The sequence below is a fragment of the Bombina bombina genome, chromosome 1, assembly GCF_027579735.1.
Source record: "Bombina bombina isolate aBomBom1 chromosome 1, aBomBom1.pri, whole genome shotgun sequence".
Taxonomy (NCBI): domain Eukaryota; kingdom Metazoa; phylum Chordata; class Amphibia; order Anura; family Bombinatoridae; genus Bombina; species Bombina bombina.
In genome coordinates this window covers 1,370,252,123-1,370,274,650 of record NC_069499.1, presented here as the reverse complement: position 1 = coordinate 1,370,274,650, position 22,528 = coordinate 1,370,252,123, and the positions used below count along the sequence as shown (strand labels likewise).

Here is a 22,528-nt window from a genome sequence, read left to right as displayed (position 1 = left end):
AACTAAGATTTTAATCCACTCTCTCATTCTCTCCCGCCTCGATTACTGCAACTCTGTCTTCTCTCGTCTCCCCACCTGCCGCCTAGCTCCTTTACAATCCATAATGAATGCCTCTGCCAGACTCATCTTCCTTACACGTCGCTCCTCATCTGCTGCACCTCTCTGCCAATCCCTTCACTGGCTTCCTCTTGCCTCTAGGATCAAGCACAAAATTCTCATTCTGACATACAAAGCCCTCAACTGCACTGCTCCCCCTATATCTCAGACCTTGTCTCCAGATACTCTCCCTCCCGTCCCCTTCCCTCTGCTCACGACCTCCTACTCACCTCCTCTCTTGTCACCTCATCACACTCCCGTTTACAGGACTTCTCCAGACTGGCTCCCATCTTGTGGAACTCTCTCCCTCGCTCCACAAGACTCTCTTCTAGTTTTAAAAGCTTCAAGTGCTACCTAAAGACTCTACTGTTCAGGGATGCATACAACCTACACTAACCTTTCTTTATACCAGTTCCTCTCCTCCATTTCTATCCCCTGAACCCCCTTAGCATGTAAGCCTAAGAGTCCAGTTGTTTGTTGATCACCTTCTTAAGAGCTGACTACAACAGTGCAACTCTTGGCAGGGCCCTCTACCCATTTGATCCCTATAACTGTTTTTTTGTACTCCGCATTTGTTTATAGCGCTGCGGAATCTGTTGGCGCTCTACAAATAACCAATATTAATAATAATAAATAGTATGCACTCTCACCATCCACCAATAACAGCCAGGGTGCCATTTTGCATGTGATGGACACCTGACGTCACACTGGTTAATAGACCCTACAGTGAGTCTAGCTAGTGATTGTACAATTAATCCAGTATTTTTTGCAGACTGTTTTCATTGCTCTCAACTCCATAATCATGGAAATGTACCACTTCATTTTGCTTGTTTTTATGCCATGGAAAGCAATATTCAGTCCCAAAAAATCTGAGCACTAGAATTGTGTTTTTCACTAGAGTCTTGATACAGTTGGCATTATGAATAGACTCCATACATTACACAAAGATTAAAGTGTAAGAGTGCAAGGGGGGTGTTGCTTGTAAATATCAAGTTGTTTGACATCACTGTTGTACATCAGTTAAAGGGACAGTCAACCATAGAATTGTTATTGTTTTAAAAGATAGATAATGCTTTTATTACTCATTCCCCAGTTTTGCACAACCAACACAGTTATATTAATGTACTTTTTACCTTTGTGATTACCTTGTATCTAGGAACCTTCTTCCAGCCCCCTGATCACATGACTGTGACTGTTTATTATCTATTGTCTTAAATTTAGCATTGTATTGTGCTAGATCTTAAATAACTTTCTGTGCCTGAACACAGTGTTATCTATATAGCCCACGTGTACTTTCTGTCTCTTTGTGTTGAAAAGAGATTTAAAAGTATGTGATAAGAGGCAGCCCTCAAAGGATTAGAAATTAGCATATGAGCCTACCTATGTTTAGTTTAAACTAAGAATACCAAGAGAAAAAAGCAAATTTGATGATAAAAGTAAATTGGAAAGTCAATTAAAATTAAAAGTCCTATCTGAATAATGAAAGTTTAATTTATACTTGACTGTTCCTTTAAGTATGCGGAAATTGCATCTTGCGTTTAGAAGCACTCACTGGTCTTCAGCCATCTGTGTTAAATAAGTATTTTTAGTCTAAACACAGACGGCTGAAGACCAGTGAGCACTTATTGACTGAATATATATATGTGTGTGTGTGTGTGTGTGTGTGTGTGTGTATGTATATATATATATATTTTTTTTTTTTTTTTAGGACTGTGCAATTAATTGCATGATGCAATTAATTGCGATATAAGGCAGTGCAAAATATCTAAATCGCATGAGGCTGTGATCTAAGCTTCCTTATCGTGTCAGTCACAGAAATGCTCCAGCCGAGCAACAGCACTGATCACTTCTATCTATATATCTATATTTCCATATAAACGCACACACTATTCTAGTTCAGCGAAGAAATTTCATATACAGGTTTAACTCCTCTGCTTTCATTCATAGCGTGTCTTTAAAGGGACGGAAAACCCCAACATTTTCTTTCATGATATCGTTAGAACATACAATTTTAAATTTTTCAATTTACTTCTATTATCAAATTTGCTTAATTATTTTATTTTCCTGAAGGAACAGCATGGCACACCTGTCAGCTGAATACATCTAGTTAGAAAATCATGAGACAAATGTGTGCAATCAGCAGCTAGCTCCCACCAGTGTGTTTTCTTTTTCAACAAGGGATACAAATAGAACAAAGCACATTTGAAAATAAAAGTGAATTTAAAAGTGCTATAAAATTACATGCTCTATCTGAATCATGCAAATTTTGAAATATCCTATCACTTTAGGTAAACTATAAAAACAAAATATATCCCAGTCCTGTGTACACTACACAGTCAGTATTGCCTCATTGTAGCATCAAAATATCAATATTCCACGGTCTGCAACACACAACAGTTGACTGCACTCCATAATATTAACGCCTAATAAACTCCTTTCCCTGTGTTACATTTGCCGTAGGCCGTCTGCAGCTCTACACTAAAAATATTAGCACTACATATTTGCTGTACACAAAATATAGGTATCATACATGTATGTTAGCCATACCTTAAAACTGCATGCAAGGTCGCAATTTGCGTGTAGCTGTACACAATATCAACATCCCTTATTCTACTGCATAGCAAATTATAGCACTGGGTATCTGTCTACTGATTGTCGAAATATAGATATCACTATATGTTTTAGTAAATGGTTAAATACATTGCAATAATACAGGCAGAGCAGTCAGGTGTAAAGCCCTTTGACAGGTATCAATACACTGTGCTTGCTTAATTTGCTTCCTGTGCTCTCGTTTCAGAGGTTGGAGAGATGTATGGGTCTTGTCAACTCCATGGTAAATGGACTGTCCGAACGAGAGGCAAATGATGCTCTCAATGCATACGTAAGTATTTTTACAACAGCTACAGTATATAGATCGAAGATCGCCATTTAACACTTTCAGTGCTTATGGGAGAAAGGGGATTTAAATATATAAAGGCTGTAGATTTAATAAAGTACTGAGAGAGAGATGCATAGTTCCGAGACACACAAGTGTTTTTATAAGAAGGTGGGGGGTGGGCAAGACTAAGAAAGTATTGCATTAACATGACCTAAAACCAAAACATTTTCTTTTATTATTCAAGTAATGATATTTTAAACAACTTTCCAATTTACTTCTGTTATCAAATTAGTTTAATTCTTTTTGTATCCTTTGTTGAATGAGCAGCAATGTAGTACTTGAAGCTATCAGAACACATCAAAAGAGACAAGAGCCATATGTGTACAGCCTACAATCAGCAGCTAGCTCCCAGTAGCGCATTGATACTCCTTAGCCCACCTATGTGTGTTTTTCAACAATGGATACTTTACTGTCCCTTTAACTTATCTACTAGATATAAAAGGAAGTGTAAAAATAAAATGCTCTTTTTTGGATTGGGAAGTTTTTTGTTTTTTTAAACAAAATCCCCTTTTCCCATCTGATTATCTTTTTTGAAAAGGGAATGAACACATAGATAGCGTAGTGTATATAGGCTCAACACTTTTCCACCCAAGTGAAGGCCATGCCTGTGGAGCTAGTTAATTTATTTTAATAACAGGTCATGTCTAGGTTGGTCTGATTGGGAGAGCAGGATGAGAAGCAGTAAATAGGTCTTCTCTATATTGGACCTGATGGACTGATTTGATTGTGGGCAGAAAAGTTTAATGTAGGAATGAACAGTCAGGATTATGGAGTAGGACAGACCAATCTGGTCTTTTTGGGATTCTATTTTGAGAAAGTCTAGTGAGTCAGATGTAGAGTAGTAGGAGTAAACAATGTTTGTTTCTTGTTTAGGTGTGTAAAGGGGCCACTCAACATGAGGAGGTTTGTCTTGGACTATTCACACAGATCCTTTCAGAGCCTGCTCAAGCACAGAAGGTGGGTTTACATAAACTGCATGCAAGCTGACATTTTGCATGTGAACGACACCTGACGTAGTACTGGGCACACTGGTTAATAGACCCTACAGTGGGCTGAGTCTAGCTAATGATTGTATAATTAATCCAGTATTTTTTGCAGACTGTTTTCATTGCTCTCAACTCCATAATCATGGAAATGTACCACTTCATTTTGCTTGTTTTTATGCCATGAAAAGCAATATTCAGTCCCAAAAAATCTGAGCCCTAGAATTGTGTTTTTCACTAGAGTCTTGATACAGTTGGCATTATGAATACATTACACAAAGATTAAAGTATAAGAGCGCAAGGGGGTGTTGCTTGTAAATATCAAGTTGTTGGACATCACTGTTGTACATCAGTTAAGTATGCGGAAATAGCATCTTGCGTTTAGAAGCATTCTTATATATTTACTTTTTAATTCTTAAATATGATTGGCCAAATAAAATGGCTGATATATAACTGAAGTATTGGTCAGTTACTCCACAGCCTGGCACTCCTATGTAGTTTGACAGCCAACGTGCATCTGGGATGACATACTCTGTTGGAAAAGGTGATAAAGAGTTACATATAAGCTGGTACAATGGTTTCGCAAAGTTCACAAATCCACATTTGAATCTCCTTCCTTCAAAGGATTTCCGTTATGTTCATAAGTTTGGTACAGAGCTAACTTGATTGCATGCTAGCTGTCCAAGCACATAGTCGCACCATATACTGTGCAAAGTTTAAGGCTATATCTAAAGGCGTCCTAAGGTTAGATCTGAGAAACATGATGTGGTTGGAGCAGCTACAGACAGAAACACCAACTCATACTGAAGTATATTTTACTCTCTGGTTGTAATGAAGTCTCCAGTTTGATAAACTATAAACTTAAAAAAATAAAATTATATATATATATATATATATATATATATATATATGTGTGTGTGTGTGTATGTAAAAAACTGAATAACAATAAATATATAAAAAAAAAAACTTTTATGTATATAAAGTGCATTATCTAACAATCTCTACAATAAGATTTTTTATGCATGATTTAAAATGAACCCGTTTTCTACAATACAATGCTTTTATGTTAAAGCTTAGGTAACACAAAAAGCATGTCTGTCTACAACTGAACCCTAAGGACTGATTGCTTACTGGCTGGTAAGCAAAATTCTCACAGTTCTATTTGTAGATAATGACATGCTTCAGACAAATAAAAAAAATATGTTCTCATTACAGTAATAGCCAACATACAGAAAACTGTAATACATAGTAAAATGCAACAAAAACGACTGTCTTAATGTTGGGGCAATCTGCTGCTACGTTTCTTCTGCTTTATTAGCCTCCAGTCCCAGTTGTTCTTTTGTGTGGCTGAATGCATCGATGCTCAGGTATGCACGGAGTGACTTTATGTTTGAGGTGGCTTCCTGAAGCAATGCCTGTCATAGTTACCAGAGAACAGAATGACATGTTCCTCATCCCTTGTTTTAACATACAGTCCTGCCACCACAATGTACTCTGACTTGACAGTTTACCCTTTCACTGCAGGATATTACTATGTAGAGAACCAGTGACAATTGTCTTCCAGCTCTGCCCCTTCCCCCATCCATATGCTGGCTTATTATTCTAACATTGGAAGTTAAGCGGACAGGGGAGGTGCCCTCCGATATTTCGGGAAACTTTAAGCAAACATGCTCACCCTGGGAGAGGGCGCGACCTTTGCTAGGCTTTTGTTTTCATACTCTGCAGTTGGCATTTTTGAGGGTAATTACAATTAAAGCAGCATTTCACACTAAGTTAAGCACACTGATGCTGAAGGCTGCACTGTGCAAAAATGTGATGCGCTTCCACCCTGCCATCCCCATGGGTCATGCTTAAAGACAATTTAGATTGTCAGCTTTTTAGAACATCCTGCAAAGTTCTACGCACAGAACAATTGGATTAAATGCCAGATATAGAACAGGAAGGAAACGTTTTGGGGAGGGAGATTTGCCAGAACAAGAGGTTTTGCTCTGAAGCTAAAAGTGGAATGTGAGGCAGTATTATTAGCCTTTAATTAATCTGCTGCATTCTCCATCTATCTAATAGTTGACAGTATATACAAAAGAAAGGCATTGGTCATCATGCTTGGGAGAGATTATAGTCTCTCAAAATCAAGTGGTCAAGCTGGACTATTACTAGATTTATGAGCCATATTACTGCAAAACTGATTAAGAAAAAATGTTGAGGATATAAAGAAATGTTCTGAGATTTAACAACTAGTAGAATCTGATCTATATCACTATTAATATTAAATGAAAGGCAAAATATTTATCTGCATATCACTGAGTAAAAGAAGTCATTACTTATTTAGACAAATGAAGAAAGGCATTTTCCCACAGAAATCTGCAACATTCAATATTTCCCTTCAAATTCTGGGAAAAGACATACAAATGAGATTTACAATATCTTGCTTTTTGCATTTAAATATGCTTTAATCACCATTTTTACCTATGCCAGTGCTGTAAATAACAAGGCAGCTTTAGCACAGGAAGCACAACAGAGAACTTCTCATGATGTGGTGAGTTTCTGGTTTGCTTCATTAAGCTGGCAAGGATACCTAAACCAGTTACAGTATATCCTCAGGGCACACTAGCGGGGCAAGTTTTAATGATAACTGAACTATAGCACAGGTGAAATAATCAGCTGATGAGTACCCATGGTTACTGACCTGCTTTCACTCATAAGCTGATCAATTCACCTGCGTTCTACTCAGATACCATGACAATCTGGCTCAATGGTGTGTCCTACGGGCTGGCGTAGAAAAACACTTGCAGGCTATCGGACCAAAAAAATAAAAGAAAAATCACCATAAATATGCTTGAGAAAAGTTCATTTTTTAGATAGTGTTAGATATTTAAAATGCTATGTAGTAAATTACTTCATTTTATTGGTTGACAGAGACAAGCCTCAAAGCTAACAAAATGTCTATATTAATATATAAAAGATTGTATTACCTCAAAGTTGTAGTAGAAAACAGAAAGGGGACTGTATAAAGAAAGCATTGAAATATTTAGGAAATTACTTCTTAGAATCTAAAGATAATTCAGTGATCTCCATAGAAAAGGTGTTTTGTGCTACGGTGGGGGCAGTATTATTAGCATTTAGTATAATTTTATTTTATAAATGTTACTTAATGGTATAGATCAAAATTGAAATGTGAATGGTGCATTTCAATTTTAAATAGAAGAATCTTTGCAATATACTTTCATTAGCAATATTTTTTTTTCCGAGTATAAGTTATTAATGTTTCGGTGGCATACACACATATGCTACTTGTTACTAGAGCATCACAATTGAAAGACTGTGCCTACTCAGCGCTGGCGGTGGTGTGTATTGTGTCAGTGAAGACTTCATTTTGTGTGATACAAACCACTGCTGATTCTGAAAAGGTGGGGCGTTTGCATGCTGGTCCACGGGCACTCACAGCATATATTTGTAAGCTGCCGAAACAATAAATTAACTTAATCAAGAAGCACCTATGCATATTTCAATTGTGACCTTATTAACCCTTTAAAGGGATAGGAAACTCAAAATGTTTATTTTATGATTCAGAGAGAGCATACAATTTTAAACAATTTCTAATTTACTTCAAGTAGTCAAATTGCTTTGTAATTTTGGTGTCATTTGTTGAAAAGCATACATAGGTTCAGGAGCAGCAATGCATTACTGGGAGGAAGTTTATAAATGGTGGCTGCATATACTGTATATGCCTCTTGTCATTGGCTCACCTGGTGTGTTCAGCTAACTCCCAGTAGTGGATTGCAGCTCCTTTAATAAAGGATACCAATAGAATGAAGCAAATTTGATATAAGCAGTAACATAGAAAGTTAGCATTTCATGTTTCTTTAAGTAGTCCAAGCAACTCATTAAATGCATCATTTAACATAAATTGAGTTATTGATGATTTGTGGAAAAACTGAAAAAATAAATTGGTTAATTTTAGCTACATATTGGCATACGTTTTAGCCGATACATCAGTAAAATCAGCCAGGTGGTGTACCCGTTAAATATGTACTTTAGAAAACACTGATTTCTTGAACAAGGAATCTTAATATGAAGCTGGATGGTTTTTAGATTCAGAGGTAATTTGCCAAAGTAATAATTTTATAGAAAGAGCATTATACATTAGAGTGGTTTACAAAAGGAAGTAGTGGGAACAAGAAAAGGAATTCAGGAAACCTGACATATGTATTAGGCTAGCTACGATTATGTTTTCTTATCTGGAATCTATGTTTCCAATAAAAAAATAAACATTAACTTTATTATGGGAAAGTAGCATAAAATTGTAAGTTTCTCAGTGTCATGAAGCAGAGGTTAGATATTTATAGAGTTACATGAACCCAATGTATTGCTTATAGTATGAGCTTATGGAAAGCATTGGTCTATATATACTGTGTGTGTGTATATGTGTGTATATATATACATATATATATATATATATATATATGTGTGTGTGTGTGTGTGTGTGTGTGTCAGAAATCCGGGTAAACCTGAGATTACACAAGCAGCTGCGGGTAAAGCCCAATGTAATATAATTCCCCCATCTACACAATTTTTTGCCTCTGCCGGGGGTGGCAAAAGATAGTGAAAATGTGTGAATCACTGTGTACCGTGTGTGTATGTGTATATATATATATATATATATATATATATATATTTATATGTGTGTGTGTGTATATGTATATATATATATATATATATATATATATATATATATTCAGTCAATAAACACTCACTGGTCTTCAGTATTTAGACTAATAAATACTTATTTAACACAGACGGCTGAAGACCAGTGAGTGCTTATTGACTGAATGAATATATATATATATATATATATATATATATAAATATATATATATAAATATATATTATATATATATATATATATACACAAAAGAATTCCCTTGTGTACAATTCCCAGACCAATTGTAATGTCCACTGAAACTCGGCACTTTACACGCACATGACACAGGATAGTGTAAAACAGTTCATACCTTTATTTCTCTTGTAAAGGTGTATCCAGTCCACGGGTTCATCCATTACTTGTGGGATATTCTCCTTCCCAACAGAAAGCTGCAAGAGGACACCCACAGCAGAGCTGTCTATATAGCTCCTCCCCTAGCTGCCACCCCCAGTCATTCTCTTGCAGCTCTCGACAAGAAAGGAAGTATCAAGAGAGATGTGGTGACTTAGTGTAGTTTTTACCTTCAATCAAAAGTTTGTTATTTTTAAACGGTACCGGCGTTGTACTGGTTTTACTCTCAGGCAGAAATTGGAAGAAGACTTCTGCCTGGAGGTTTGATGATCTTAGCGGTTTGTAACTAAGGTCCATTGCTGTTCTCACACATAACTGAAGAGTATGGAAAGAAAACTTCAGTTGGGGGGACGGTCTTCAGATTGCCTGCTTTGAGGTATGTTCAGTATATTTTTTTCTAGAGAGATGATAAGGTCTAGAAAATGCTGACAGTGCCTGGTATATTTAAGGTAAGCTTGATACAGTGATTTAACTGGGATCATGCTTGCAAAAAGGGATAATATTCATGTTAAAACCTATATTACTTAGTGTAAAAACGCTTGCATGATTTATAAATAAAAACGTTTTTTCTCTGAGGGTGATAAATCTTTATTTGGGGCCTAATTTCCACATGGCTTGTTAGATTACTCCTAGGGGTACTTTTTTAAGGCCCTCTGACTTTGAGTGCATGGTGGGAGGGGCCTATTTTCGTTTTCAGTCTGAGACATCCAGCTTCCCTGAAGGAGTCCTCTGGCTTATAGGACCTCTATAGAGGGTTTTGTTACTGCAAAAATCGTTTTTAGGGCAGGTAGGAGCCACAGCAGGGCTGTGGCAGTGTGTTTGACGGTTTGTTAACAGGTTTTAAGTTTTTCTAATTCGTTTTTGGGCCTGAGGGGTTAATCATCCATTTGCAAGTGGGTGCAATGCTGCTTTAGTCCCTTATACACACTGTAAAAATTTCGTAGAGTTTACTACTTTTTTTCACTGTTTTGCAATTTATGTGGTAGTTTTTTTCTTTTAAAGGGACAGTCTACACCAAAATTTTTCTTATTTAAAAAGATAGATAATCCCTTTATTACCCATTCCCCGTTTTTGCATAACCAACACAGTTATATTAATATACTTTTTACCTCTGTGATTACCTTGTATCTAAGCCTTTGCAGACAGCCTCCTCATCTAAGTGCCTTTGACAGACATGCAGTGTAGTCAATCAGTGAAGACTCCTAAATAACTTCACGGGAGTGAGCACAATGTTATCTATATGCCACATGTGAACTAGCACAGCCTAACTGTGAAAAACTTTCAAAATGCTCTGAGCTAGGAGGCGGTTTTCAACGGTTTAGAAATCAGTTTGAGCCTAGCTAGGTTTAGCTTTTCAAAAATACCACTAAGGGAACAAAGCAAATTTGATGATAAAAGTAAATAGGAAAGTTGTTTAAAATTGCATGCCCTATCTGAATCATGAAAGTTTACTTTTGACTTTACTGTCCCTTTAAAGGCACAGTACCGTTTTTATTATTGCTTTTTTCACATTTATTAAAGTGTTTTCCAAGCTTGCTGGTCTCATTACTAGTCTGTTAAACATGTCTGACATAGAGGAAACTCCTTGTTCATTATGTTTAGAAGCCATTGTGGAACCCCCTCTTAGAATGTGTACCAAATGCACTGACCTTTCTATAAGTTATAAAGACCATATTATGGCTTTTAAAGATTTATCACCTGAGGTTTCTGAGACTGACAAAAGGGAGGTTATGCCATCTAGCTCTCCCCACGTGTCAGAACCTATAACTCCCGCTCAAGGGACGCCAAGTACATCTAGCGCGTCCAATGCGTTTACTTTACAAGACATGGCGGCAGTTATGAATCATACCCTCACTGAGGTATTGTCCAAACTGCCAGGGTTACAAGGAAAGCGAGACAGCTCTGGGGCTAGAACAAATACAGAGCTCTCTGATGCTTTAGTAGCTATGTCTGATATACCCTCACAATGTGCAGAAGTTGAAGCAGGAGAGCTTCTATCTGTGGGTGACTTCTCTGATTCAGGGAAGGCGTTACTTCAGTCTGACTCTGAAATGACAGCATTTCAATTTAAGCTTGAACACCTCCGCGTGTTGCTCAGGGAGGTTTTAGCGACTCTGGATGACTGTGACACCATTGTAGTCCCAGAGAAATTGTGTAAAAGGGACAAATACTTTGCAGTGCCTGTTTACACTGATGTTTTTCCAATCCCTAAGAGGTTTTCAGAAATTATTACTATGGAATGGGATAGACCAGGTGTGCCGTTCTCTCCCCCTCCTGCTTTTAAGAAAATGTTTCCTATAGATGCCGCTACACAGGACTTGTGGCAGACGGTCCCTAAGGTGGAGGGAGCAGTCTCTACCCTAGCTAAGCGTACAACTATTCCTGTCAAGGACAGTTGTGCTTTCCTAGATCCTATGGATAAGAAATTAGAGGGTTTCCTTAAGAAAATCTTTATACAACAAGATTTTATTCTCCAGCCTCTTGCATGCATTGCCCCAGTCACTGCTGCAGCGGCTTTCTGGTTCGAGTCTCTGGAGGAGGCTTTACAGGTAGAGACCCCGTTGGATGATATCCTTGACAGGCTTAAAGCTCTTAATTTAGCCAATTCATTTATTTCTGACGCCGTATTTTATTTAACCAAGCTAACGGCTAAAAATTCAGGTTTTGCCATTCAGGCACGTAGGGCGGTATGGCTTAAATCCTGGTCAGCTGATGTCACTTCAAAGTCTAAACTTCTCAATATCCCCTTCAAAGGGCAGACCCTATTTGGGCCTGGACTGAAGGAGATCATTTCTGATATTACTGGAGGAAAAGGCCACGCCCTTCCCCAGGATAGGTCCAACAAGTTAAGGACCAAACAGACTAATTTTCATTACTTTCTAAACTTCAAGAGTGGCGCAGCTTCATCTTCCTCTTCTACAAAACAAGAGGGAAATTTTGCCCAGTCCAAGCTAGTCTGGAGACCTAACCAGGCTTGGAACAAGGGGAAACAGGCCAAAAAGCCTGCTGCTGCCTCTAAGACAGCATGAAGCAGTAGCCCCCGATCCGGGACCGGATCCAGTGGGGGGCAGACTTTCTCTCTTAACCCAGGCTTGGGCAAGAGACGTCCAGGATCCCTGGGCTCTGGAGATTGTTTCCCAGGGACATCTTCTAGATTTCATCTCTCACAATTATCTGCAAACCAGATAAAGAGAGAGGCATTCTTACATTGCGTTCAAGACCTACTAGTTATGGGAGTGATCCACCCAGTTCCAAAGGAGGAACAGGGGCAGGGCTTCTATTCAAATCTGTTTATAGTTCCCAAGAAAGAGGGAACTTTCAAACCAATCTTGGATCTCAAGATCCTAAACAAATTTCTCAGGGTCCCATCCTTCAAGATGGAGACTATTCGAACCATCCTACCTATGATCCAGGAGGGTCAATATATTACTACCGTGGATTTAAAGGATGCTTATCTACATATTCCGATACACAGGGATCATCATCAGTTTCTCAGGTTCGCCTGCCTAGACGGGCATTACCAGTTTGTGGCTCTTCCCTTTGGGTTAGCCACGGCACCAAGAATCTTTACGAAGGTTCTAGGGTCCCTTCTGGCAGGTATAGCAGTAGCCCCTTACCTAGACGACATCCTGATACAGGCGTCAACTTTTCAAATCGCCAGGTCCTATACGGACATTGTTCTGGCATTCCTAAGGTCTCACGGGTGGAAGGTGAACGAAGGAAAGAATTCTCTCTCACCTCTCACAAGAGTTTCCTTCCTAGGAACTCTGATAGATTCAGTAGAAATGAAGATTTATCTGACAGAGGTCAGGTTGTCAAAACTTCTAACTTCCTGCCGTGCTCTTTATTCCATTTCTCGTCCGTCAGTGGCTCAGTATATGGAGGTAATCGGATTAATGGTAGCGGCAATGGACATTGTTCCTTTTGCCCGCCTACATCTCAGACCACTGCAACTTTACATGCTCAATCAGTGGAATGGGGATTACACAGATTTGTCCCCTCTACTAAATCTGGATCAAGAGACCAGGGATTCTCTTCTCTGGTGGCTATCTCGGGTCCATCTGTCCAAGGGAATGAGTTTCCGCAGGCCAGAATGGACTATAGTAACAACAGATGTCAGCCTTCTGGGCTGGGGTGCAGTCTGGAACTCCCTGAAGGCTCAGGGTTTGTGGACTCAGGAGGAGGCCCTCCTTCCGATAAACATTCTGGAACTAAGAGCGATTTTCAATGCTCTTCAGGCTTGGCCTCAGCTAGCTGCGGTCAGGTTCATCAGATTTCAGTCGGGCAACATCACGACTGTAGCCTATATCAACTATCAGGGGGGAACAAGGAGCCCCCTGGCAATGTTGGAGGTTTCAAAGATAATTCTATGGGCAGAGGTTCACTCTTGCCATCTCTCAGCTATCCATATCCCAGGAGTAGAGAACTGGGAGGCGGATTTTCTAAGTCGGCAGACTTTTCATCCGGGGGAGTGGGAGCTCCATCCGGAGGTATTTGCCCAGTTGATCCAACTTTAGGGCAAACCAGAACTGGATCTCATGGCGTCTCGCCAGAACGCCAAGCTTCCTTGTTACGGGTCCAGGTCCAGGGTTCCCAAGGCAGCGCTGATAGATGCTCTAGCAGCGCCCTGGTCCTTCAGCCTGGCTTATGTGTTTCCACCATTTCCTCTGCTCCCTCGTGTGATTGCCAAGATCAAGCAGGAGAGAGCTTCGGTGATCTTGATAGCCCCTGCTTGGCCACGCAGGACTTGGTATGCAGATCTGCTGGACATGTCATCCTTTCCACCATGGACTCTGCCGCTAAGGCAGGACCTTCTACTTCAAGGTCCCTTCAAACATCCAAATCTAATTTCTCTATGTCTGACTGCTTGGAGATTGAACGCTTGATTCTATCAAAGTGTTGGTTTTTCCGAATCGGTCATTGATACCTTAATTCAGGCTCGAAAGCCTGTCACCAGGAAAATCTATCCTAAGATATGGTGTAAATATCTTCATTGGTGTGAATCCAAGGGTTACTCATGGAGTAAGGTCAGGATTCCTAGGATATTATCTTTTCTCCAAGAAGGATTGGAGAAGGGTTTGTCAGCTAGTTCCTTAAAGGGACAGATTTCTGCTCTGTCTATTCTTTTGCACAAACGTCTGGCTGAGGTTCCAGACGTTCAGGCGTTTTGTCAGGCTTTAGTTAGAATCAAGCCTGTGTTTAAACCTGTTGCTCCGCCATGGAGTTTAAATTTAGTTCTTAAAGTTCTTCAAGGGGTTCCATTTGAACCTTTGCATTCCATAGATATTAAGCTTTTATCTTGGAAAGTTCTGTTTTTAGTAGCTATCTCCTCGGCTCGAAGAGTTTTGGAGTTATCTGCTTTACAATGTGATTCCCCTTATCTGATTTTTCCATGCAGATAAGGTAGTTTTACGTACCAAACCTGGGTTTCTTCCTAAGGTAGTATCTAATAAGAATATAAATCAGGAGATTGTTGTTCCTTCACTATGTCCTAATCCTTCTTCAAAGAAGGAACGTCTATTACACAATCTTGATGTGGTTCGTGCTTTAAAGTTTTATTTACAAGCTACGAAGGATTTTCGTCAAACATCTGCATTGTTTGTTGTCTACTCTGGACAGAGGAGAGGCCAAAAGGCTTCGGCAACTTCTCTTTTTTTTTGGCTAAGAAGTATAATACGCTTAGCTTATGAGACTGCTGGCCAGCAGCCTCCTGAAAGAATTACAGCTCATTCTACTAGAGCAGTAGCTTCCACATGGGCTTTTAAACATGAGGCCTCTGTTGAACAGATTTGTAAGTCGGCGACTTGGTCTTAGCTTCATACCTTTTCTAAATTCTATAAATTTTATACTTTTGCTTCTTTGGAGGCTATTTTTGGGAAAAAGGTCTTTCAGGCTGTGGTGCCTTCCGTTTAAGTTCCTGCCTTGTCCCTCCTTTCATCCGTGTCCTAAAGCTTTGGTATTAGTATCCCACAAGTAATGGATGAACCCATGGACTGGATACACCTTTACAAGAGAAAACAAAATTCATGCTTACCTGATAAATTTATTTCTCTTGTGGTGTATCCAGTCCACAGCCCGCCCTGTCGTTTTAAGGCAGGTGTTTTTTTTTGTTGTTTTTTTGAAAAAACAGTCACCACTGCACCCTATAGTTTCTCCTTTTTTTCTTGCTCGTCTTCGGTCGAATGACTGGGGGTGGCAGTTAGGGGAGGAGCTATATAGACAGCTCTGCTGTGGGTGTCCTCTTGCAGCTTCCTGTTGGGAAGGAGAATATCCCACAAGTAATGGATGAACCCGTGGACTGGATACACCACAAGAGAAATAAATTTATCAGGTAAGCATAAATTTTGTTTTTCGGTGTTGCAATCAAACACACAGCAAGCATATGCATAGTGCATAGCATGTGTGTGTGTATATATATATATATATATATATATATATATATATATATTCAGTCAATAAGCACTCACTGGTCTTCAGTAGTCTGTGTTAAATAAGTGTTTATTAGTATTTAGACTAATAAATACTTATTTAACACAGTTGGCTGAAGACCAGTTAGTACTTATTGACTGAATATATACTTGAATACTTTATAGCACCCTGGCTGTTATTGGTGGATGGTGAGAGTGCATACACCAAACTACTAAAAAAAATAAATATACGCACACACACTAGAGGAAGAACTTTTTTCACTTTCTGCAATGAGATTTTTTTAATGAAATTTTTTTCTGCAGGATTTTTTTAAATAAAAATCCATTTTAAATTAGGCAGTAACATGAAAGTGTGTGTGTATATGTGTATATATATATATATATATATATATATATATATATATATATATATATGTGTATGTACTGTATATAATATATATGTTTGATGCAGTGACTCGATGCACTCTGAGAAGATTTATCATGTTGCATCGGGTTTTACCCACTGCCGCTTGGGTAATGTCAGGTTTGCCCTGGGAAATGCTAGGATTACCCAGTTTGTTACCCGCTAAATAAATAAATAAATATATATACACACATTTATTTAGTATATTTGTTTTGCACATTGTGTGGGTCTGGTCAAGTCATCATTTTACCATTTAGTGCTGTTTTGCATATCAGGCTCTGCTCATTCAATGTAAGTCACTTATAAAACAGCATTTATGAAGCATAAGGAGAAGTGCTAACAAGGCACCTGCAGCCTGCTTGAAAGTGGAGCAGGGTCTTTGAAAGTAGCTAATTAGTTCCCTCAGAGATGCAAAGTTTGTGATCACTGATTGAGGCGCAGGGCTGCAGCTCTTTTCTGCTACTGCTAATGAACTAAAGATGATTTTGGAGTTGCGCTGACTTCACACCATACCACAATGATAAGCTTTTCTCAGGGGAGCAGTGACAAGCTGCTTCTTTTTCTTAGGATCCTGTGCTTCGTGCTGCCTTTATTGCGCTTAATGAGACTAACTAGATTTAAAAAATGTAAGGCTTGTTTGCCCCAAGAATTGTGATAAATAAAATCACTGTGTATCATGTTTTTTACATATGGATATCCCTTACTGTTTATATCTACTGCTGTCTGCCTGAGTGCTTGCGTGTACCATACCTTATAGGTTTGTGTGAGAATGGCTTTGTGAGTGTCAGTTAGTTTGTTTCTATGTTTCTCTGTAAATTTGTGTGTGTGCCTTTGTTTTAAGGTGCATCTTTTGTAGGTAAGGTGAGACTGTGCTGAAACACATTTTGTGTGAATGTGGTACTGTTCCGCATTGTGGTTATTGATTCTAAGTTGCTGTGCTTGGGTGGGTCAGTAAAGCACTGTCCTCTGTGTGTTAAGTGGTGCTACAATACCTTTCTGGGAGTTTGTACAGCATCCTGCTGCCCCCTCAGCATAGCTGGGGTACTGCAGTAACAAGGTGCTCTTTGCATAATGACATATAGTAATAGAGCTGCTTGCTCAGTTTTGTAATGTACAGTATTGAGTATATACAACCTTTATACTGAAAGATGATATAATCTTGAAATGTGTCATGTGGTATAATACAGTTATCTCCTGTGTGGAGGTTCAGTACTAAAATGCCCATTTTGTGTGACAGGTGGTACAGTCAGCTGCCCTTTGATTGTTAGTTGATACAGTACTGAGCTGCCTCCTACTGTGAGTGTCAGGAGGTACTGTACTAAGCTGCACCCTATCTCCATGGGTCAAGTGCTACAGTACTGAGCAGCATAGTACTGTGCGTTTTGTGTGTGTCTGTGTAAAGCAGTATTAGTACTATGTGTGCGTCTTTGTAAGGCAGTATTAGTACTGTGTGTGACTGTCTGTCTGTGTAAGGCAGTATTAGTACTGGGTGAGCGTCTGTGTAAAGCAGTAGAGTACTGTGTGTGTGTGCGCATCTGTGTAAGGCAGTATTAGTACTGGGTGAGCATCTGTGTAAGGCAGTATTAGTACTGTGTGCGACTGTCTGTCTGTGTAAAGCAGAGAGTACTCTGTGTGTGTCTGTGTAAGGCAGTATTAGTACTGTGTGTGCATCTGTAAGGCAGTAGAGTACTGTGTGTGCGTCTGTAAGGCACTATTAGTACTGTGTGTGTCAGTGTAAGGCAGTATTAGTACTGTGTGTGTGTCTGTGTAAGGTAGTATTAGTACTGTGTGTGTGTCTGTGTAAGGCAGTAGAGTACTGTGTGTGTTTGTAAGGCAGTATTAGTACTGTTTGTGCATCTGTGTAAGGCAGTATTAGTACTGTGTGTGCGTCTGTGTAAGGCAGTAGAGTACTGTGTGTGTCTGTGTAAGGCATTAGGGTAATGTGTGTGTCTGTCTAAGGCAGTAGGGTACTGTGTGTGTGTCTGTGTAAAGGCAGTAGGGTACTGTGTGTGTCTGTTTAAGGCATTAGGGTACTGTGTGTGTCTGTGTAAGGCAGTAGAGTACTGTGTGTGTGTCTGTGTAAGGCAGTAGACTACTGTGTGTGTCTGTAAGGCAGTATTAGTACTGTGTGTGCGTTTGTGTAAGGCAGTAGAGTACTGTGTGTGCGTCTGTGTAAGGCAGTAGAGTACTGTGTGTGCGTCTGTGTAAGGCAGTAGACTACTGTGTGTGTCTGTAAGGCAGTAGAGTACTGTGTGTGCGTCTGTGTAAGGCAGTAGAGTACTGTGTGTGCGTCTGTGTAAGGCAGTAGAGTACTGTGTGTGCGTCTGTGTAAGGCAGTAGAGTACTGTGTGTGCGTCTGTGTAAGGCAGTAGAGTACTGTGTGTGCGTCTGTGTAAGGCAGTAGAGTACTGTGTGTGCGTCTGTGTAAGGCAGTAGAGTACTGTGTGTGCGTCTGTGTAAGGCAGTAGAGTACTGTGTGTGCGTCTGTGTAAGGCAGTAGAGTACTGTGTGTGCGTCTGTGTAAGGCAGTAGAGTACTGTGTGTGCGTCTGTGTAAGGCAGTAGAGTACTGTGTGTGCGTCTGTGTAAGGCAGTAGAGTACTGTGTGTGCGTCTGTGTAAGGCAGTAGAGTACTGTGTGTGCGTCTGTGTAAGGCAGTAGAGTACTGTGTGTGCGTCTGTGTAAGGCAGTAGAGTACTGTGTGTGCGTCTGTGTAAGGCAGTAGAGTACTGTGTGTGCGTCTGTGTAAGGCAGTAGAGTACTGTGTGTGCGTCTGTGTAAGGCAGTAGAGTACTGTGTGTGCGTCTGTGTAAGGCAGTAGAGTACTGTGTGTGCGTCTGTGTAAGGCAGTAGAGTACTGTGTGTGCGTCTGTGTAAGGCAGTAGAGTACTGTGTGTGCGTCTGTGTAAGGCAGTAGAGTACTGTGTGTGCGTCTGTGTAAGGCAGTAGAGTACTGTGTGTGCGTCTGTGTAAGGCAGTAGAGTACTGTGTGTGCGTCTGTGTAAGGCAGTAGAGTACTGTGTGTGCGTCTGTGTAAGGCAGTAGAGTACTGTGTGTGCGTCTGTGTAAGGCAGTAGAGTACTGTGTGTGCGTCTGTGTAAGGCAGTAGAGTACTGTGTGTGCGTCTGTGTAAGGCAGTAGAGTACTGTGTGTGCGTCTGTGTAAGGCAGTAGAGTACTGTGTGTGCGTCTGTGTAAGGCAGTAGAGTACTGTGTGTGCGTCTGTGTAAGGCAGTAGAGTACTGTGTGTGCGTCTGTGTAAGGCAGTAGAGTACTGTGTGTGCGTCTGTGTAAGGCAGTAGAGTACTGTGTGTGCGTCTGTGTAAGGCAGTAGAGTACTGTGTGTGCGTCTGTGTAAGGCAGTAGAGTACTGTGTGCGCGTCTGTGTAAGGCAGTAGAGTACTGTGTGCGCGTCTGTGTAAGGCAGTAGAGTACTGTGTGCGCGTCTGTGTAAGGCAGTAGAGTACTGTGTGCGCGTCTGTGTAAGGCAGTAGAGTACTGTGTGCGCGTCTGTGTAAGGCAGTAGAGTACTGTGTGCGCGTCTGTGTAAGGCAGTAGAGTACTGTGTGCGCGTCTGTGTAAGGCAGTAGAGTACTGTGTGCGCGTCTGTGTAAGGCAGTAGAGTACTGTGTGCGCGTCTGTGTAAGGCAGTAGAGTACTGTGTGCGCGTCTGTGTAAGGCAGTAGAGTACTGTGTGCGCGTCTGTGTAAGGCAGTAGAGTACTGTGTGCGCGTCTGTGTAAGGCAGTAGAGTACTGTGTGCGCGTCTGTGTAAGGCAGTAGAGTACTGTGTGCGCGTCTGTGTAAGGCAGTAGAGTACTGTGTGCGCGTCTGTGTAAGGCAGTAGAGTACTGTGTGCGCGTCTGTGTAAGGCAGTAGAGTACTGTGTGCGCGTCTGTGTAAGGCAGTAGAGTACTGTGTGCGCGTCTGTGTAAGGCAGTAGAGTACTGTGTGCGCGTCTGTGTAAGGCAGTAGAGTACTGTGTGCGCGTCTGTGTAAGGCAGTAGAGTACTGTGTGCGCGTCTGTGTAAGGCAGTAGAGTACTGTGTGCGCGTCTGTGTAAGGCAGTAGAGTACTGTGTGCGCGTCTGTGTAAGGCAGTAGAGTACTGTGTGCGCGTCTGTGTAAGGCAGTAGAGTACTGTGTGCGCGTCTGTGTAAGGCAGTAGAGTACTGTGTGCGCGTCTGTGTAAGGCAGTAGAGTACTGTGTGCGCGTCTGTGTAAGGCAGTAGAGTACTGTGTGCGCGTCTGTGTAAGGCAGTAGAGTACTGTGTGCGCGTCTGTGTAAGGCAGTAGAGTACTGTGTGCGCGTCTGTGTAAGGCAGTAGAGTACTGTGTGCGCGTCTGTGTAAGGCAGTAGAGTACTGTGTGCGCGTCTGTGTAAGGCAGTAGAGTACTGTGTGCGCGTCTGTGTAAGGCAGTAGAGTACTGTGTGCGCGTCTGTGTAAGGCAGTAGAGTACTGTGTGCGCGTCTGTGTAAGGCAGTAGAGTACTGTGTGCGCGTCTGTGTAAGGCAGTAGAGTACTGTGTGCGCGTCTGTGTAAGGCAGTAGAGTACTGTGTGCGCGTCTGTGTAAGGCAGTAGAGTACTGTGTGCGCGTCTGTGTAAGGCAGTAGAGTACTGTGTGCGCGTCTGTGTAAGGCAGTAGAGTACTGTGTGCGCGTCTGTGTAAGGCAGTAGAGTACTGTGTGCGCGTCTGTGTAAGGCAGTAGAGTACTGTGTGCGCGTCTGTGTAAGGCAGTAGAGTACTGTGTGCGCGTCTGTGTAAGGCAGTAGAGTACTGTGTGCGCGTCTGTGTAAGGCAGTAGAGTACTGTGTGCGCGTCTGTGTAAGGCAGTAGAGCACTGTGTGCGCGTCTGTGTAAGGCAGTAGAGCACTGTGTGCGCGTCTGTGTAAGGCAGTAGAGCACTGTGTGCGCGTCTGTGTAAGGCAGTAGAGCACTGTGTGCGCGTCTGTGTAAGGCAGTAGAGTACTGTGTGCGCGTCTGTGTAAGGCAGTAGAGCACTGTGTGCGCGTCTGTGTAAGGCAGTAGAGCACTGTGTGCGCGTCTGTGTAAGGCAGTAGAGCACTGTGTGCGCGTCTGTGTAAGGCAGTAGAGCACTGTGTGCGCGTCTGTGTAAGGCAGTAGAGCACTGTGTGCGCGTCTGTGTAAGGCAGTAGAGCACTGTGTGCGCGTCTGTGTAAGGCAGTAGAGCACTGTGTGCGCGTCTGTGTAAGGCAGTAGAGCACTGTGTGCGCGTCTGTGTATGGCAGTAGAGCACTGTGTGCGCGTCTGTGTAAGGCAGTAGAGCACTGTGTGCGCGTCTGTGTAAGGCAGTAGAGCACTGTGTGCGCGTCTGTGTAAGGCAGTAGAGCACTGTGTGCGCGTCTGTGTAAGGCAGTAGAGCACTGTGTGCGCGTCTGTGTAAGGCAGTAGAGCACTGTGTGCGCGTCTGTGTAAGGCAGTAGAGCACTGTGTGCGCGTCTGTGTAAGGCAGTAGAGCACTGTGTGCGCGTCTGTGTAAGGCAGTAGAGCACTGTGTGCGCGTCTGTGTAAGGCAGTAGAGCACTGTGTGCGCGTCTGTGTAAGGCAGTAGAGCACTGTGTGCGCGTCTGTGTAAGGCAGTAGAGCACTGTGTGCGCGTCTGTGTAAGGCAGTAGAGCACTGTGTGCGCGTCTGTGTAAGGCAGTAGAGCACTGTGTGCGCGTCTGTGTAAGGCAGTAGAGCACTGTGTGCGCGTCTGTGTAAGGCAGTAGAGCACTGTGTGCGCGTCTGTGTAAGGCAGTAGAGCACTGTGTGCGCGTCTGTGTAAGGCAGTAGAGCACTGTGTGCGCGTCTGTGTAAGGCAGTAGAGCACTGTGTGCGCGTCTGTGTAAGGCAGTAGAGCACTGTGTGCGCGTCTGTGTAAGGCAGTAGAGCACTGTGTGCGCGTCTGTGTAAGGCAGTAGAGCACTGTGTGCGCGTCTGTGTAAGGCAGTAGAGCTCTGTGTGCGCGTCTGTGTATGGCAGTAGAGCACTGTGTGCGCGTCTGTGTAAGGCAGTAGAGCACTGTGTGCGCGTCTGTGTAAGGCAGTAGAGCACTGTGTGCGCGTCTGTGTAAGGCAGTAGAGCACTGTGTGCGCGTCTGTGTAAGGCAGTAGAGCACTGTGTGCGCGTCTGTGTAAGGCAGTAGAGCACTGTGTGCGCGTCTGTGTATAGCAGTAGAGCACTGTGTGCGCGTCTGTGTAAGGCAGTAGAGCACTGTGTGCGCGTCTGTGTAAGGCAGTAGAGCACTGTGTGCGCGTCTGTGTAAGGCAGTAGGGCACTGTGTGTTTCTGTGTGCGTCTGTGTAAGGCATTAGAGTAAGGCATTAGAGTACATTAGAGTACTGTGTGTGTCTGTGTGAGGCAGTAGAGTACTGTGTGTGTCTGTGTGTGCGTGCATCTGTGTAAGGCAGTAGGGTACTGTGTATGTGCGTGTCTGTGTAAGGCAGTAGGGCACTGTGTGTGTGTCTGTGTAAGGCAGTAGAGTACTGTGTGTGTGTGTCTGTGTAAGGCAGTAGAGTACTGTGTGTGTGTGTCTGTGTAAGGCAGTAGAGTACCGTGTGTCTGTGTAAGGCAGTAGAGTACCGTGTGTCTGTGTAAGGCAGTAGAGTACCGTGTGTCTGTGTAA

The 22,528-nt window shown here is 41.9% G+C and overlaps 1 protein-coding gene across 1 annotated transcript in view; it reads left to right on the top strand.

The window, feature by feature from the left end:
• The window catches only part of INTS3 (integrator complex subunit 3), an 883,995-nt gene that overhangs the window by 113,002 nt on the left and 748,465 nt on the right, over positions 1 to 22,528 (top strand). The window contains 2 exon segments of the mRNA XM_053719732.1: positions 2,894 to 2,977; positions 3,908 to 3,991. Of these exon segments, the coding sequence (XP_053575707.1) occupies positions 2,894 to 2,977; positions 3,908 to 3,991 (168 nt within the window).